The following is an 18,723-nucleotide window of genomic DNA, read 5'->3' as shown; positions in this document are numbered from 1 at the left end:
CTGCCATGTACTGCGTCTAATGATGTAGGGTAAGATACTGTAGATATAGGATGCTGTGTGCTGCGTCTTATGATGTAGGGTAAGATACTGTAGATATAGGATGCTATGTACTGCCTCTAATGATGTAAGGTAAAATACTGTAGATCTAGGATGCTATGTACTGCCTCTAATGATGTCTAGGGTAAGATAATGAAGATCTTGGATGCTATGGGCTGCATCTTATGATGTAGGGTAAGATATTGTAGATATAGGCTACTATGTGCTGCGTCTAATGATGTAGGGTAAGATACTGTAGATTTAGGATGCTATGGGCTGCCTCTGCTGATGTAGGATAAGATACTGTAGATATAGGCTGCTATGTGTTGTATCTAATGATGTAGGGTAAGATACTGTAGATCTAGGATGCTATGTGCTGCGTCTAATGATGTAGGGTAAGATACTGTAGATCTAGGATGCTATGTGCTGCGTCTAATGATGTAGGGTAAGATACTGTTAATCTAGGATGCTATGTGCTGCGGATAATGATGTAGGGTAAGATACTGTAGATCTAGGATGCTATGTGCTGCGGATAATGATGTAGGGTAAGATACTGTAGATCTAGGATGGTATGTGCTGCAGGATAATGATGTAGGGTAAGATACTGTAGATCTAGGATGCTATGTGCTGCGGATAATGATGTAGGGTAAGATACTGTAGATCTAGGATGGTATGTGCTGCAGGATAATGATGTAGGGTAAGATACTGTAGATCTAGGATGCTATGTGCTGCGGATAATGATGTAGGGTAAGATACTGTAGATCTAGGATGGTATGTGCTGCAGGATAATGATGTAGGGTAAGATACTGTTAATCTAGGATGCTATGTGCTGCGGATAATGATGTAGGGTAAGATACTGTAGATCTAGGATGCTATGTGCTGTATTGTAGATTATTGAATAACTTAAAGGATTATCACTGGTACAATTATGTCTACAATTTAAAAACTATATTGTCAGCTTTTAGGTACAAATGTATCACAGTTATATATAATTCTGTTTCATGTGACTGCTTACACAGAATTGAGGAATGTATACATTACAAACACTTTATTATTGTAAAATTTATCTCTCTTTAACCAGGATGTTAGCCCTTTCTATCAACTCCCAGAATGTAATTTCTTTATACCTAAGTCATTTTGTACTCCTCTGAATTGTAGGTTATTGAGTGACCAGAAACTATTTTTATACTCCTCTGAATTTTAGGTTATTGAGTTACCAGAAAGCAGATCGATCATTGGCAGCTTGGATGTCAGCAATTTCTGTTAAATTACCAGATTCTATAGAGTGTGCTGGACCCCTGTCTGCTTTTGATGCATTCTTGTGTTATTTTGGAAGTTATTGGCATGGTTTGTATTAATAGACTTCTTTATAACCTTGTTAGAATACAGTCATATGATTTAAAACCTTGTCCGAATAAAGTCATGTGATTTAAAACCTTGTCCAAATATAGTCATGTGATTTAAAACCCTATCAAAATACTGTAATGTGATTTAAATTAAACCTTATCAGAATAATGTCATGTGATTTAAAACCTTATCAGTATACTGTCATGTGATTTAAAACCTTGTTAGAATACAGTCATGTGATTTAAAACCTTATCAGAATACTGTCATGTGATTTAAAACCTTATCAGTATACTGTCATGAGATTTTAACCTTATCAGAATACAGTCATGTGATTTAAATCCTTATCAGTATATACTGTCATGTGATTTAAAACCTTATCAGAATACAGTCATGTGATTTAAAACCTTATCAGTATACTGTCATGTGATTTAAACCTTATTAGAATACAGTCATGTGATTTAAAACCTTATCAGAATACTGTCATGTCATTTAAAACCTTGTTTATAGGATATCAAAACATTTTGTGATTTATTGACCTATGAAATATGAACATGAAACTTTTTACACATTTGTACTAGGATAAGTACAAATTTTGAGTTAACAATAAATATTTTTTTGTATTCATTTCAGAGAAGACTGGTTCCCTGTATGATGAGGCTATTAAACGTTTACAGACTCTGGCAGAGAAAGAAAAATATCTGTACTATTATCTATCCATGGTTTATGCATTACAGGGTAAAACGGATGAGTCATTTAAAATGTATCGAAGATTTACTGCTAAGTGAGTCGAACATTTGTTAAAATAAAAATATATAGATTAATTGCTAAGGGAATAGAATTTGATTTAAAAAAATTATCTATACCCTATATCAAGTTTTTTCGCTTGTGTTTAATTTTTCTCTTTTTTTTACAGCAGCTAATAAAACACAAATTTTACCTAGCATAAATTTCCCTGCATACTCCCCAAGCTGGTTTGTTGTTTAAATGTTTCATACATTATACTGTTAATTATCAAGTATACACAAAATTAATTGTAAACTCTTTTCACCCTAAGGGGAAATAATATTCATAGAAAATTTAGTCTTTTGTCCATAATGTGCATATTTAATTAAGATTCAGAATATTTGAATTTGGTAATCATGATACATGTCATACCTTTTAACAACACAGAATTGATTTAGACATATGTATGCTAATAAGGCAATGGCGATGGCATGTGTATGATAAATAGGCAATAATGATTATAGGCAACCATACAGCCTTCAACAATGAGCAAAACCCATAAGGTATAGGCGTCTATAAAAGGTCCCAACATTACAAAATGTGAAACAATTAAAGCAAAAAAACAAACAACCTGATTTATGACAAAACAATTAACAAAAAAACAGATATAACAGACAGCAACCAGTGACAACCACTGAACTTAGAATACATTATTTCTGAAGTATGAATAAAAAGTTATCTGTAATTTGATAAAGAAACAGAAATTATTACAGGTTTACCATTGTGTTTATTGTCTAATTAATAAGCAATTTAGTACATATCAGTTTGATGACTATTTTGAGGCCCTGCAACCTAGGACATGGTCCAGTGATTGAATTAATAAGCAATTTTCAATGTTAAGTTTTCTGCTTTAGTTAGTTTGATAGGATCTACTTGTGATAGATCAATGATATTTTGTATGAAGTTGCATTACTATCAGTGCATATCAGTTTGACGACTCTTTTGAGGCCCCTGCCCACTAGATCATGGTCCAGAGACTTTGAATTAATAAGCAATGTTGCTGTCCATCAGATGTCTTTTTCTGAATTTTATGCCGACAGGCGAGACATATCTCTGTGTCAATAGTTTATTATTGTATAATAGTTGGTTAATAAACACTTCTTTTTTTAAGGAGGTAGGAAAGAGAACATTGAATAAATGTTAATGATTAATCCACCCCATTTTTATACAACCGCAAAAAATTTTGCTATCGTATATTGGTATCATGTCGTCGTCGTCGTTTGAAGACATTTGGTTTCCAGACAATAACTTTAGTAAATGTAAATAGAAATCTATAAAATTTATACACAAGGTTTATAACTACAAAAGGAAGGTTGGGATTGATTTTGGGGGTTATAGTTCTAACAGTTTAGGAATTAGGGGCCAAAAAGGGGCCCAAATAAGCATTTTTCTAGTTTCCAGACAATAACTTGTGGAACGGTGTATGGATCTCTCTGAAATTATAATTTGAATTTATATTTAATTGTTTGGTTTTGTGCAATACACTATGCTGTTGCGAATTGACCCCCCCCCCCCCTTTCCCCCCCCCCCAAAAAAAAAATCCCCCCCCCCCCCTTTTTTTTGCAAAAAAAACATATTTGAAGAAATTTTCTTTATTATTTCTGAAATCTGAAATGAGAAAAGATTGCCCCCCCCCCCCAACAGTTTCTTTTTTACCACCCACCCCCCAATTCCCCCCCCCCCCCACCCTTTTTCCCAAAAAAAATTCTTTAACTCAAGATATGGGCATAATCTCAATTCAAATCTCCAATGGAGTTTGCAACCATAATTACCAATTTAAATACATCATAAAAGTCATAAATAGAAAATGACATACATAATCATGGCTAAAATTAATATTCCTTTCATAGTAACTTCTAAAAATAAATTGACAGCTAATCACCTCAAGACAATACAACATTTCTTTATACATAATTTAAAAACAGTGTAAGGGAGGTAAATCCAAACATGCACAACATTGTACTTTAAATGTGTTTGGATTACCTCCCTTACACTGCTTTTAAATTGTCCATCTTTTCTCATTTCAGATTTCGGAAATTATAAAGAAAATTTCTTCAAAATTTTTTTTTTTTGCAAAAAAAAAGGTGGGGGGGGGGGGGTCAATTCGTAACAGCATAGTGTATTGCACAAAATGAAAAAATTGAATATAAATTCAAATCATATAACCAATTCTAAGTTCTTTGACTACAGCTATTCTGTGTCAAATATTTAATTACAATCCAAATTCAGACCTGTATCAAGTGGGAATATTGTGTCCATTTTTGCTCCAACTGTTCAGGGTTGGACCTCTTCGGTCGTATCCAGCTACGCTCAGCAAGCATTTTATTGTTAGTAGCCAGGACATAAAGTGTTTTTAAGGGTTTTAGTATGACTTTAATACAGATTGAGTTTGCAAGTTCCTTCAGGTTGGGCAACATTTTATGACAATGCTACAGGAGGAGCATTCATGTCATTCTGATATAAAATGTTGATTTTAATAGTTCTTACATTGAATTTATAGTGTATTATCGAAGACTCCACACGCAGGATTAACCAGTTTTAGACAAAACATTAAAAAACCATGGCAACCACTGATAGATAAGGTCATAGACCAGGGTTCACCACCTACACCAATGAAGGTCGTCTGGAGGACACAGCTGTTACCACCTAAATTTTCTGATCCCCACAAGGAGCATGGACATATGTATGATAAGTAAGTACAGATACTATACTTTCTACTGTTAGGCAGATATATGATGTGAAAGTAAGGCTTGACCTTTGAATGATCTACTGTAAGGCAGATATATGATTTAAGACCTTACCTTTGAATGAAGTTATTTTATTTTCACAGATTCATTGACTACAAATTTTAATCCAATCAAAATAAAATACATATTTTCCCCAGGAACTACAGATCAGAGCTTCCTGAAATTTGGTATCGAGCTTCATGTGAGCATGCTTTGCTGTGAGATGCATTTTCAGATTCATCACTCATCCACTTCCTGTTTACAGAATACTTAAATTTTCTTACACATAATTGTTTAGAATAATTGTTCCAAATATTGAGAAACATCTTACAGTGTTCTCCCCAGGCCGTTTTAGCGTAGTGGCACCAAGACGCTATATTTTTTTTCCGTGATGCTATAATAATTTCTGCGATGCTATAATTATTTTGAGAATGCTATTTTTCTTGTCTATATCGCAAAACCATCATGGCATGTCCTAAATTTTGAACTTTCATCTAAATACCGCTTGTGATGATCATAAAAATTATATCACCTTTAATTGTAATCCCTTCAAGTCGGACAATGAGGCAATTAGAGTGATTAAATAGGTGTTAATTGCCCTTTGGGTGATAAATGTTGGGATACAAATACCCCAAGCTGACACTTGTGACATGACTAATACCACGTGGTCCAATTGCAAATTTCGAAATGGAGAAAATGTAATCAGTAAATCATAAAACAATTCGAAATCTACGTTTGCATAATGGAAATTCAAAGATACAAACGATTTATCTCTTAAGAAAAGAGGTTTGGTCGTATATTTTTTACAACTTTCAAAAAATTACTTTCTTTCCCTTCCGGTACTAGTCTTGTTAATCGAGAAAATTTTTGATTTTGAGCTAAATAAGTTTGATCCTTCTTTAAAAAGTGATCATTATTGGCTTTAGTTAATGTTTCATCCATTTAATGCATTAAAAGCGTCTTATTCATTCCCAATCTCTTGTCAAACATTGTTTATTTTCGTAAATTTTCCTTCAGCCTCCATTGAAATATTTGTGTAAACTACGGATCAGAACCGGACCAGATATGACAGAAATCCACATATTTTCGATATTAACTACAGATGCACAAATGGATCACCCCTTATTGGGTAATCTCCTTGCTAAATGTATTCTTTTTGAAAATGCATTGTTTCAATATACTGATTAAAGTAGCTTAGCTTTGTTAAAAAAAAATATATATCATTTTGATATGAAGAAGCATCTGGGATTAATTCATTGAGTACCATGAAACAATGAATTTTATAGAAATGATAAAGAAAAAAGTTTTTTAATTGAAATTGTATAGCTATATGATACTTTCTCTTCCCTTTTTATAAAAAATTTTGCGGTGGTATATTGGTATCACTTCATTGTCGTCGTCCGAAGACATTTGGTTTCCAGACAATAACTTTAGTAAATGTAAATAGAAATCTATGAAATTTCAACACAAGGTTTATAACCACAAAAGGAAGGTTGTGATTGATTTTAGGGGTTATGGTCCCAACAGTTTAGGAATTAGGGGCCAAAAAGGGGCTCAAATAAGCATTTTTCTAGTTTCCCGACAATAACTTGTGGAATGGTGTATGGATCTCTCTGAAATTATACCACAGGTTTCCATACCACAAAGGGATGGTAAGGATTGGCTGTGGGGTGTTATGGCTCAAACCATTTAGGAATTAGGGGCAAAAAAGTGAGAAAAAACAAGGGTGTCCTCACTGTCTTGGTTAATGGACCATTACTTAAGGACAATGTTGTGTTTGAATAACCTCCCTTACACTGCTTTTAAATTATGTATAAAGAAATGTTGTATTGTCTTGAGGTGAAGATACATATGGGGTGGGGGTGGGACAATTTTTTCTCCTCAAGATTTCAGATATCAAAAAGAAAAATTTCTTCAAATATTTTGTAAAGGGGGGGGGGGGTAAAAAAAGTTTTTTTTTAAAAAGAAGGGGGGGGGGGGTACATTTTTACTTTTTTTTGGGAGGGGGGGGGGGGAGGTCAATTCGCAACAGCATAGTGTATTGCACAAAAGCAAAAAATTGAATATAAATTCAAATCATATAACCAATTCTAAGTTCTTTGACTACAGTTATTCTGTTTCAGAAACCTATTATGTGTCAAATATTGAATTACAATCCAAATTCAGACCTGTATCAAGCGCGAATATTGTGTCCATTTTTGCCCCAACTGTTCAGGGTTGGACCTCTGCAGTCATATCCAGCTGCGCTCGGCGAAGCAATTTATTATACTTAGATATCCCAAGAGTTTGGTGAAATGATTCAGTTTGTATTATTTCTACTTAGATATCCCAAGAGTTAGGCTGGATGATGCATTTTGTACTATTTATTCTTAGATATCCACATGAAGCTGATAGAAGAAGCAGTGACCTGAACTTACGGATCAGTGTAGATGGTTATTTGACAGGTGATTTACAGATGGTGCTGCCACCTATGAGGGGAATTTATCTTGATTTGTATACAGGGTATATATCATTTTTATACGACCGCAAAAAATTTTGCGGTCGTATATTGGTATGACGGTGGCGTCATCGTCGTCGTTGTCGTCGTCGTCCGAAGACACATTGGTTTTCGCACTCTAACTTTAGTTTAAGTGAATAGATCTCTATGAAATTTTACCATAAGGTTCAATACCACAAAAGGAAGGTTGGGATTGATTTTGGGGGTTATGGTACCAACAGTTAAGGAATTAGGGGCCAAAAAGGGGCCAAAAATAAGCATTTTTGTAACTTCCAGACATAACTTGTGTGTTAGTGTATGGATCTCTCTGACATTGTACCACAAGGTTCCATATCACAAAGGGAATGCTGGGATTGATTTTGGGGGTAATTGCCTCAAAATATTAGGAATTAGGGGCCAAAAAAGGGGCAAAAAACAAGCATTTTTCTAGTTTCATGACAATAACTTGTGTGTAAGTGTATGGATCTTTCTGAAATTGTACTACAAGGTTCCATATCACAAAGGGAAAGCTGGAATTGAGTTTGGGGGTAATTGCCTGAAACGTTTAGGAAAAAGGGGCCAAAAATAAGCATTTTTCTAGTTTCCAGACAATAACTTGTGTTCAAGTGTATGGATCTCTCTGAAATTGTACCACAAGGTTCCATATCACACAGGGAATGCTGGGATTGATTTCGGGGGTAATTGCCTCAAATTTTAGGAATAAGGGGCCAAAAAACTAGCATTTTTCTAGTTTCATGACAATAACTTGTGTGTAAGTGTTTGGATATTTCTGAAATTGTACTACAAGGTTCCATATCACAAAGGGAAAGCTGGAATTGAGTTTGGGGGTAATTGCCCGAACGTTTAGGAATTAGGGGCCAAAAAACACATTTTTATACGACTGCAAAAAAATTATTGTGGTTGTATATTGGTATGACGTTGGCGTCGTCGTCGGAAGACACATTAGTTTTCGCACTCTAACTTTAGTTTAAGTGAATGGATCTCTATGAAATTTTACCATAAGGTTCAATACCACAAAAGGAAGGAGGGGATTGATTTTGGGGGTTATGGTACCCACAGTTAAGGAATTAGGGGCCAAAAATAAGCATTTTTGTAACTTCCAGACATAACTTGTGTGTAAGTGTATGGATCTCTCTGACATTGTACCACAAGGTTCCATATCACAAAAGGAATGCTGGGATTGATTTTGGGGGTAATTGCCTCCAAATTTTAGGAATTAGGGGCCAAAAAAAGGGGCAAAAAACAAGCATTTTTATACGACCGCAAAAAAATTTTTGTGGTCGTATATTGGTATGACGTTGGCGTCGTCGTCGTCCGGCGTCGTCGTCGTCGTCGTCGTCTGGCGTCGTCCGGCGTCGTCCGAAGACACATTGGTTTTCGCACTCTAACTTTAGTTTAAGTGAATGGATCTCTATGAAATTTTACCACAAGGTTCAATACCACAAAAGGAAGGTTGGGATTGTTTTTGGGGGTTATGGTACCAACAGTAAAGGAATTAGGGGCCAAAAAGGGGCCAAAAATAAGCATTTTTGTAACTTCCAGACATAACTTGTGTGTTAGTGTATGGATCTCTCTGACATTGTACCACAAGGTTCCATATCACAAAAGGAATGCTGGGATTGATTTTGGGGGTAATTGCCTCAAAATTTTAGGAATTAGGGGCCAAAAAAGGGGCAAAAAACAAGCATTTTTCTAGTTTCATAACAATAACTTGTGTGTAAGTGTATGGATCTTTCTGAAATTGTACTACAAGGTTCCATATCACAAAGGGAAAGCTGGAATTGAGTTTGGGGGTAATTGCCGAAACATTTAGGAATTGGGGGGCCAAAAAGGGGCCAAAAATAAGCATTTTTCTAGTTTCCAGACAATAACTTGTGTTCAAGTGTATGGATCTCTCTGAAATTGTACTGCGAGGTACCATACCACAAAGGGAAGGCTGGGATTGATGATGGGGGTAATTGCCTCAATATTTTAGGAATTAAGGGCCAAAAAGGGGCAAAAAACAAGCATTTTTCTAGTTTCAGGACAATAACTTGTGTGTAAGTGTATGGATCTTTCTGAAATTGTACTACAAGGTTCCATATCACAAAGGGAAAGCTGGGTTTGAGTTTGGGGGTAAGTGCCCTAAACGTTTAGGAATTTGGGGACAAAAAGGGGCCAAAAAACACATTTTTCTAATTTCCAGACAATAACTTGTGTTCAAGTGTATGGATCTCTTTGAAATTGTACTGCAAGGTACCATTCCACAAAGGGAAGGCTGGGATTGAGTTTGGGGGTGATGAATCATAAGGGGGTTCAAAATATTTGTGGGGGGGGGGATTTTTTTTTTTTTCATTTTTTTTTTCTTTTAAAATTTTCCATTTTAAGTTGGTTATTTCTGATTTATATTTAAAAGCAAATAATAATGATATGGTAGGAGATACACACCAAACAGGATGTGTAAATTATTATATAATAAGTATTGTGCAATAGCAAGAAATTTTCAATTGCGCAGTATTGCACAATAGCAAGAAATCTTCAATTGCACAGTATTGCGCAATAGCAAGAAATCTTCAATTGCACAGTATTGCGCAATAGCAAGAAATATCCAATAGCACAATATTGCGCAATAGCAAGAAATTGTCAATTGTACAGTATTGCGCAATAGCAAGAAATATTTAATTGCACAGTATTGTGCAAAAGAAGATACTTCGTATAAATTGCTTATTTCTTGACCAATTTCAATGGGGTTTTATTCTTGAATTCTTGGGTTTCTTTAATATGCTGAATCTAACCGTGTATTTAGTTTTTGGATTTTGGGCCCCGTTTTTTTTAATTGGTCCAAATTGAGGTCCAAAGGGTCCAAAATTAAACTTTGTTTGATTTCATCAAAAATTGAATTATTGGGGTTCTTTGATATGCCGAATCTAACCATGTATTTAGATTCTTAATTTTTGGTTCCGTTTTCAAATTGGTCTACATTAAGGTCCAAAGGGTCCAAAATTAAACTTAGTTTGATTTTAACAAAAATTGAATTCTTAGGGTTCTTTGATATGCTGAATCTAAACATGTATTTAGATTTTTGATTATGGGCCCAGTTTTCAAGTTGGTCCAAATCGGGGTCCAAAATTAAACTTTGTTTGATTTCAACAAAAATTGAATATTTGGGGTTCTTTGATATGCTGAATCTAACCATGTATTTAGATTTTTGATTTTTGGGCCGCGTTTTCAACTTTGTCCACATTGAGGTCAAAAGGGTCCAAAATTAAACTTTGTTTGATTTCATCAAAAATTGAATTCTTTGGGTTCTTTGATATGCTGAATCTAACCATGTATTTAGATTTTGGATATTGGACCATAATAGGTGAATGTCCAATTTAAAATTTTTAAGTTCTTAGACCACATTCATTCTGTGTCAGAAACCTATGCTGTGTCAAATATTTAATCACAATCCAAATGCAAAGCTGTATCAAGCTTGAATGTTGTGTCCATACTTGCCCCAACTGTTCAGGATTCGACCTCTGCGGTCGTATCAAGCTGCGCCCTGCGGAGCATTTTATTTTAGTTTCATGACAATAACTTGTGTGTAAGTGTATGGATCTCTCTGACATTGTATCACAAGGTTCCATATCACAAAAGGAATGCTGGGATTGATTTTGGGGGTAATTGCCTCCAAATTTTAGGAATTAGGGGCGAAAAACAAGCATTTTTCTAGTTTCATGACAATAACTTGTGTGCAAGTGTATGGATCTTTATGAAATTGTACTACAAGGTTTCATATCACAAAGGGAAAGCTGGAATTGAGTTTGGGGGTAATTGCCCAAAAAGTTTAGGAATAAGGGGCCAAAAATAAGCATTTTTCTAGTTTCCAGACAATAACTTGTGTTCAAATGTATGGATCTCTCTGAAATTGTACTGCAAGGTACCATACCACGAAGGGAAGGCTGGGATTGATTTTGGGGGTAATTCCCTCAAAATTTTAGTAATTAGGGGCCATAAAAGGGCAAAAAACAAGCATTTTTCTAGTTTCAGGACAATAACTTGTGTGTAAGTGTATGGATCTTTATGAAATTGTACTACAAGGTTCCATATCACAAAGGGAAAGCTGGGTTTGAGTTTGGGGGTAATTGCCCAAAAAGTTTAGGAATAAGGGGCCAAAAAACAAGCATTTTTCTAGTTTCCAGACAATAACTTGTGTTCAAGTGTATGGATCTCTCTGAAATTGTACTGCAAGGTACCATACCACAAAGGGAAAGCTGGGATTGAGTTTGGGGTGATGAATCATAAGGGGGTTCAAAAAAATTGGGGGGGATTTTTTTTTCCTTTTTTCATACATGTGAACCTCCCGACGGGAGTACAATAATCCCGTTTTCAGGGGTCTCCTCTCGACCTCGCGTTGAAGAGAAAAAAATCCAGTGTATGAAATATTTCTGCCCAACATATTATCTCAGACATCTGGTGTAACTGACATCACCTGAAGTTATATTTTACCTGTAAATCAATTAACATGCATAATTATATGGCTTCACTTGTCAGCTTGGGTGTCAAACATACTGGTAATCAACGATTTTTTACCTCAGGCTAACTGCTGTTGTGTAATAAAAACTTTGTGTATTTATTGGGTTACTTCCCTTGATTTATCCTGTTTTAAGTTACTTTCCTTTAAATAATGTAAATTTTTAAAAGAATATAAATAAAATATAAATTGAACAAATAATCATAAAAGGATGGTAATTAAATGATTTTAAATGTCTTAGGACAAATAAAAAAATAATAATTTGAAAATTATTTGAGGGTTCTATACTTTCTTTCAAGGCTTAAATTGAATTAATATAATAACTATGACCCTTGTCACAAATGCAAATGAGTTTCTGATTATTCAAATGCAAATGCAGATAGGTAAACAAATGATCTGATAGCAATGTCTGTTCTATAGAATAATGATATAAAAGATATGAATTGAAAAATTTAAAGAACATACTAAAAAAAAAGAATGTCAGATTGAACATGTAGAATATAAAGATAAAGAAACTTTATAAGTACAAGGGTACTATAAACATAATACATAATACATAATACATTCGGATTGAAAGTTGAAGAAAACACACTTTAAAAGACAATTTTTACAGCACACAGTTACATTTACGACAAAATTTATGTCGATTAAAAACCTCCTGATCTGAGTCCTAATCTCCTGACCAAAATTTCCCAATCTCCTGATCTGAGTTTCACAGTCCATCACATGTATGTTTTTTTCTTTAAAATTTTCCATTTTAAATTGGTTATTTCTGATTTATATATAAAAGCAAATAATAATGATATGATTTGAATAGGTAAATTAAAAATTTTTAAGTTCTTAGACCACTTTCATTCTGTGTGAGAAACCTATGCTGTGTCAAATATTTAATTACAATCCAAATTCAGTGCTGTATCAAGCTTGAATGTTGTGTCCATACTTGCCCCAACTGTTCAGGGTTCGACCTCTGCGGTCGTATCAAGCTGCGCCCCAGCGGAGCATTTTATTCTAGTTTCCAGACAATAACTTGTGTTCAAGTGTATGGATCTCTCTGAAATTGTACTGCAAGGTACCATACCACAAAGGGAAGGCTGGGATTGAGTTTGGGGGTGATGAATCATAAGGGGATTCTAAAAATTTGGGGGGGGGGGGGATTTTTTTTTTTTTTCCTTTTTTTTCTTTTTTTCCTTTTTTTTCTTTTTTTTCCTTTTTTTTTTCTTTTAAAAATTTCCATTTTAAGTTGGTTATTTCTGATTTATATTTAAAAGCAAATAATAATGATATGGTAGGAGATACACACCAAACAGGATGTGTAAATTATCATATAATAAGTATTGTGCAATAGCAAGAAATTTTCAATTGCACAGTATTGCACAATAGCAAGAAATCTTCAATTGCACAGTATTGCGCAATAGCAAGAAATCTTCAATAGCACAGTATTGCACAATAGCAAGAAATTGTCAATTGTGCAGTATTGTGCAAAAGAAGATACTTCGTATAAATTGCTTATTTCTTGACCAATTTCAATGGGGTTTTATTCTTGAATTCTTGGGGTTCTTTAATATGCTGAATCTAACCGTGTATTAAGTTTTTGGATTTTGGGCCCCGTTTTTAAATTGGTCCACATTGCGGTCCAAAGGGTCCAAAATTAAACTTTGTTTGATTTCATCAAAAATTGAATTATTGGGATTCTTTGATATGCCGAATCTAACCGTGTATTTAGATTCTTAATTTTTGGTTCCGTTTTCAAATTGGTCTACATTAAGGTCCAAAGGGTCCAAAATAAAACTAAGTTTGATTTTAACAAAAATTGAATTCTTAGGGTTCTTTGATATGCTGAATCTAAACATGTATTTAGATTTTTGATTATGGGCCCAGTTTTCAAGTTGGTCCAAATTGGGGTCCCAAAATTAAACTTTGTTTGATTTCAACAAAAATTGAATATTTGGGGTTCTTTGATATGCTGAATCTAACCATGTATTTAGATTTTTGATTTTTGGGCCCTGTTATCAACTTTGTCCACATTGAGGTCAAAAGGGTCCAAAATTAAACTTTGTTTGATTTCATCAAAAATTGAATTCTTGGGGTTCTTTGATATGCTGAATTTAACCATGTATTTAGATTTTGGATATTTGACCATAATAGGTGAATGTCCAATTTAAAATTTTTAAGTTCTTAGACCACATTCATTCTGTGTCAGAAACCTATGCTGTGTCAAATATTTAATCACAATCCAAATTCAGAGCTGTATCAAGCTTTAATGTTGTGTCCATACTTGCCCCAACAGGGTTCGACCTCTACGGTCGTATCAAGCTGTGCCCTGCGGAGCATTTTATTTAAGCTTGTCATAGCTGTAAAGCCATGCATGACTGTATGAGACATCATTAAAAAAAAATAAATAAACACATGTTTCTTTCCTGTTTAACAAATACCTGAATAACTTGAAGCCAACAAAAGTCTTTAACTATTTCTAGTGTAAAGCACTAGGATGGGATTCATTTAGGGGGTTATTGTCCTAACTGTTTAGGAATATTATGACCATGCCCCCTCATCATGGTTCATAGACTTTGAATCTTTTGCATAATTTATGTTTAGGTACCATTTACCTTTAAAAATTGGTAAGATGTTATACAGAGAGAACAAATGTGTGATTTATTATGTATTTGGTTAAAATGTTTTTTTATTTTGTAGAAATATACATCTGACTAAAATTCCATCCTCAACAGAAGCTTGGAGAGGATACCAGACGTTTGATATGTGTTATAATGATACTCGGTTAATACAAGGTTAGATATGTGTTATATATATATAGATATGATAAAGTTAAAAGACAGAGTCAAAAAACGAGACTTACCGGTAGGTATGCTGTTTCGAGTGGCGGCGTGCGGCAGTGGCGTCAACAATGTATTAGTTTGTGATTAGGTCAGTTTGACACCGCTACCACTAGTGGTATTTGGTATGCAGTTGTATAAGCATTGGCACAGTTCATGTCCATGGGGCTTGTTTGACACCGCTACCACTAGTGGTATTTGGTATGCAGTTGTATAAGCATTGGCACAGTTCATGTCCATGGGGCTTGTTTGACACCGCTACCACTAGTGGTATTTGGTATGCAGTTGTATAAGCATTGGCACAGTTCATGTCCATGGGGCTTGTTTGACACCGCTACCACTAGTGGTATTTGGTATGCAGTTGTATAAGCATTGGCACAGTTCATGTCCATGGGGCTTGTTTGACACCGCTACCACTAGTGGTATTTGGTATGCAGTTGTATAAGCATTGGCACAGTTCATGTCCATGGGGCTTGTTTGACACCGCTACCACTAGTGGTATTTGGTATGCAGTTGTATAAGCATTGGCACAGTTCATGTCCATGGGGCTTGTTTGACACCGCTACCACTAGTGGTATTTGGTATGCAGTTGTATAAGCATTGGCACAGTTCATGTCCATGGGGCTTGTTTGACACCGCTACCACTAGTGGTATTTGGTATGCAGTTGTATAAGCATTGGCACAGTTCATGTCCATGGGGCTTGTTTGACACCGCTACCACTAGTGGTATTTGGTATGCAGTTGTATAAGCATTGGCACAGTTCATGTCCATGGGGCTTGTTTGACACCGCTACCACTAGTGGTATTTGGTATGCAGTTGTATAAGCATTGGCACAGTTCATGTCCATGGGGCTTGTTTGACACCGCTACCACTAGTGGTATTTGGTATGCAGTTGTATAAGCATTGGCACAGTTCATGTCCATGGGGCTTGTTTGACACCGCTACCACTAGTGGTATTTGGTATGCAGTTGTATAAGCATTGGCACAGTTCATGTCCATGGGGCTTGTTTGACACCGCTACCACTAGTGGTATTTGGTATGCAGTTGTATAAGCATTGGCACAGTTCATGTCCATGGGGCTTGTTTGACACCGCTACCACTAGTGGTATTTGGTATGCAGTTGTATAAGCATTGGCACAGTTCATTTCCATGGGGCTTGTTTGACACCACTACCTCAGTCATGATCTATTTACTTTGAAACTTTTCATAGTTTACATGTATTAGTTTGTGATTAGGTCAGTTGAAAGGAAACCACTAGTGGTAGGTCAATGATATTTGGTATGTAGATGCACAAATCTCTTTGTCAAAAGTTCATGCACTTATTTCATGCAAAAATACATAGAAAGCATATATTCTTGGAATCATCATAAAGTAAATCAATAAGGCACTGAGAGTAACATTGCGTAAACCAAAAGTAGCAACTTATCTCCCATATTTCAAGCAAAATGTCATAAATCCATATATTTTTATGCCCCCGTCGTAGCGGTGGGGGCATTAAGTTTTACCCTTGTCCGTCTGTACGTACGTATGTACATTTGTACGTCCGTCTGTACGTCCAAAATTGGTTTCCGTTCTCTAACTTGAGTTTGCCTCAACCAAATGTTATAAAACTTATACACAATGCTTATTTTCACAAAACACAGATCAAGTTTGAATTTTGGTGGCGTCACTTTAACCGTTCTAGAGTTATGCCCCTTTATAAATGGAAAAATTGCAAAATTTTTAGTTTCCGTTCTCTAACTTAGGTTTGCCTCAACCAAATGTTATGAAACTTATACACAAGGCTTATTACCTACAAAACACAGATCAAGTATGAATTTTGGTGGCGTCACTTTAACCGTTCTAGAGTTATGCCCCTTTATAAATGGAAAAATTGCAAAATTTTTAGTTTCCGTCCTCTAACTTAAGTTTGCCTCAACCAAATGTTATGAAACTTATACACAAGGCTTATTACCACAAAACACAGATCAAGTATGAATTTTGGTGGCGTTACTTTAACCGTTCTAGAGTTATGCCCCTTTATAAATGGAAAAATTGCTAAATTTTTAGTTTCTGTTCTCTAACTTAAGTTTGCTTCAACCAAATGTTATGAAACTTATACACAATGCTTATTACCACAAAACACAGATCAAGTTTGAATTTTGGTGGCGTCACTTTAACTGTTCTAGAGTTATGCCCCTTTATAAATGGAAAAAATTGCAAAATTTTTATTTTCTTCTAAATATCAAGTTATTTTTAAAATTGGAGTTATTTTCCTTTGTCCATGATTATAGTTGAATCAACTACAATGAATGCTTTATACAATGCAATGTTTAATTTTGACTTCCACTGATAAAATACAGATCAAGTTGAATTTGGGTAGTGTCACTTTAACCATTATTGAGTTATGCCCCTTTATAAATAGAAAAATTGCTGAATTTTTAGTTTCTGTTCTCTACTTAAGTTAGCCTCAACCAAATGTTATGAGACTTACACACAAAACTCAGATCAAGTTCAAATTTGGGTAGCGTCACTTTTACTGTTCTTCAGTTATGTCCCTTTATAACTATATGATATGCAAGCGAGGGCATCATCTGTGTCCACATGTGGACACTATCCACATTTATTTTAAACAGTGTTAAGTGAGTTTTATAATCATTTGATTAAATCAGTAGTTGATTATCTACCTTATTCAAAGAGAGATTCAATTACCTATATATATTTGAACTTAGTGTAGGCTAAGATTTCTCCTTATACCTGACTCTTGAACCACAAGTTACATTTTTTTTATGAAAAATACACTTTTTAGCTCACCGGGGCCAAAAGGGCCCCATGTGAGCTTATGCCATCACTTGGCGTCCGTCGTCGTCGTCTGTCGTCTGTTATCGTAAACTATATAAAAAATCTTCTCCTCTGAAACTACTGGGCTAAATACCTTCAAACTTTAACTAAATGTTTCTTAGGGTATCTAGTTTATAAATTGTATCCGAAGTCAAATCTGACATGGGGTAAAATTGTTCAATTGGTCAACATCTATCAGCTCTGAAATTTTTAGACGAATCGAACAACCCATTGTTGGGTTGCTGCCACCGAATTGATAGTTTTAAAAAATTTTGCATTTTTTTGTTATTATTTTGAATATTATTGTAGATATATATAAACTGTAAGCAGCAATAATGTTCAGCAAAGTAAGATCTACAAAAAAGTTAATATGACCATAATTGTCAATTGACCCCTTAAGGAGTTATTGCCCTTTAAAGACAATTTTACACAATTTGTTCAAGTTTGCTAACATTTAAAAATCTTCTCCTCTGAAACTACTGGGCCAATTACCTTCAAACTTAAATAAATGTTCCTTAGGGTATCTTGTTTATAAATTATATCCAAAGTTTCTATCCATTGACAAACATTGCCGCCATGGCTAAAAATAGAACATAAGGGTCAAATGCAGTTTTTGGCTTATATCTCAAAAACTAAATCTTTTAGAGCAAATGTGACATGGGGTAAAATTGTTTAATTGGTCAAGATGTATCAGCCCTGAAATTATCAGACGAATCGAATAACCCATTGTTGGGTTGCTGCCACCAAATTGGTAGTTTTAACAAAATTTTGCAGTTTTTATACAACCGCAAAAAAAGACACATTGGTTTTCGCACTCTAACTTTAGTTTCAGTGAATGGATCTCTTTGAAATTTTACCATAAGGTTAAATACCACAAAAGGAAGGTTGGGATTGATTTTGGGGGTTATGGTACCAACAGTTAAGGAATTATGGGCCAAAAAGGGGCCAAAAATAAGCATTTTCTAGTTTCCAGACAATAACTGTGGAACGGTGTATGGATCTCTCTGAAATTATACTACAAGTTTCCATACCACAAAGGGATGGTTAGGATTTGCTTTGGGGGGTTATGGCTCAAACCGTTTAGGAATTAGGGGCAAAAAGGGGGAAAAAACAAGGTTGTCCTGGTTAATGGACAAATACTTTAGTACAAAACATAATTTAAAGCAGTGTAAGGGAGATAAATCAAA

At 34.9% G+C, this 18,723-nt stretch overlaps 1 protein-coding gene and 1 long non-coding RNA gene across 4 annotated transcripts in view; both read left to right on the top strand.

Moving 5' to 3' along the window:
- The window catches only part of LOC127716403 (uncharacterized), a 102,612-nt gene that overhangs the window by 43,078 nt on the left and 40,811 nt on the right, over positions 1–18,723 (top strand). For all 3 annotated transcript variants that reach the window (XM_052222595.1, XM_052222593.1, XM_052222594.1), the window contains exons 6-10: positions 1,241–1,383; positions 2,014–2,164; positions 4,667–4,858; positions 7,266–7,394; positions 14,576–14,670. In XM_052222595.1, the coding sequence (XP_052078555.1) occupies positions 1,241–1,383; positions 2,014–2,164; positions 4,667–4,858; positions 7,266–7,394; positions 14,576–14,670 (710 nt within the window). The remainder of the gene's footprint in view (positions 1–1,240; positions 1,384–2,013; positions 2,165–4,666; positions 4,859–7,265; positions 7,395–14,575; positions 14,671–18,723) is intronic.
- Positions 7,401–11,762, top strand: LOC127716413 (uncharacterized). The gene is made up of 3 exons (XR_007988906.1): positions 7,401–7,714; positions 8,542–9,464; positions 11,141–11,762. It is a non-coding gene; the product is annotated as an uncharacterized LOC127716413 (long non-coding RNA).

The sequence above is a fragment of the Mytilus californianus genome, unplaced genomic scaffold, assembly GCF_021869535.1.
Source record: "Mytilus californianus isolate M0D057914Y unplaced genomic scaffold, xbMytCali1.0.p SCAF_9, whole genome shotgun sequence".
NCBI classification, from domain to species: Eukaryota; Metazoa; Mollusca; class Bivalvia; order Mytilida; family Mytilidae; genus Mytilus; species Mytilus californianus.
The sequence above is the reverse complement of the archived record's forward strand: the minus strand, read 5'-3'. Positions and strand labels throughout refer to the sequence as shown.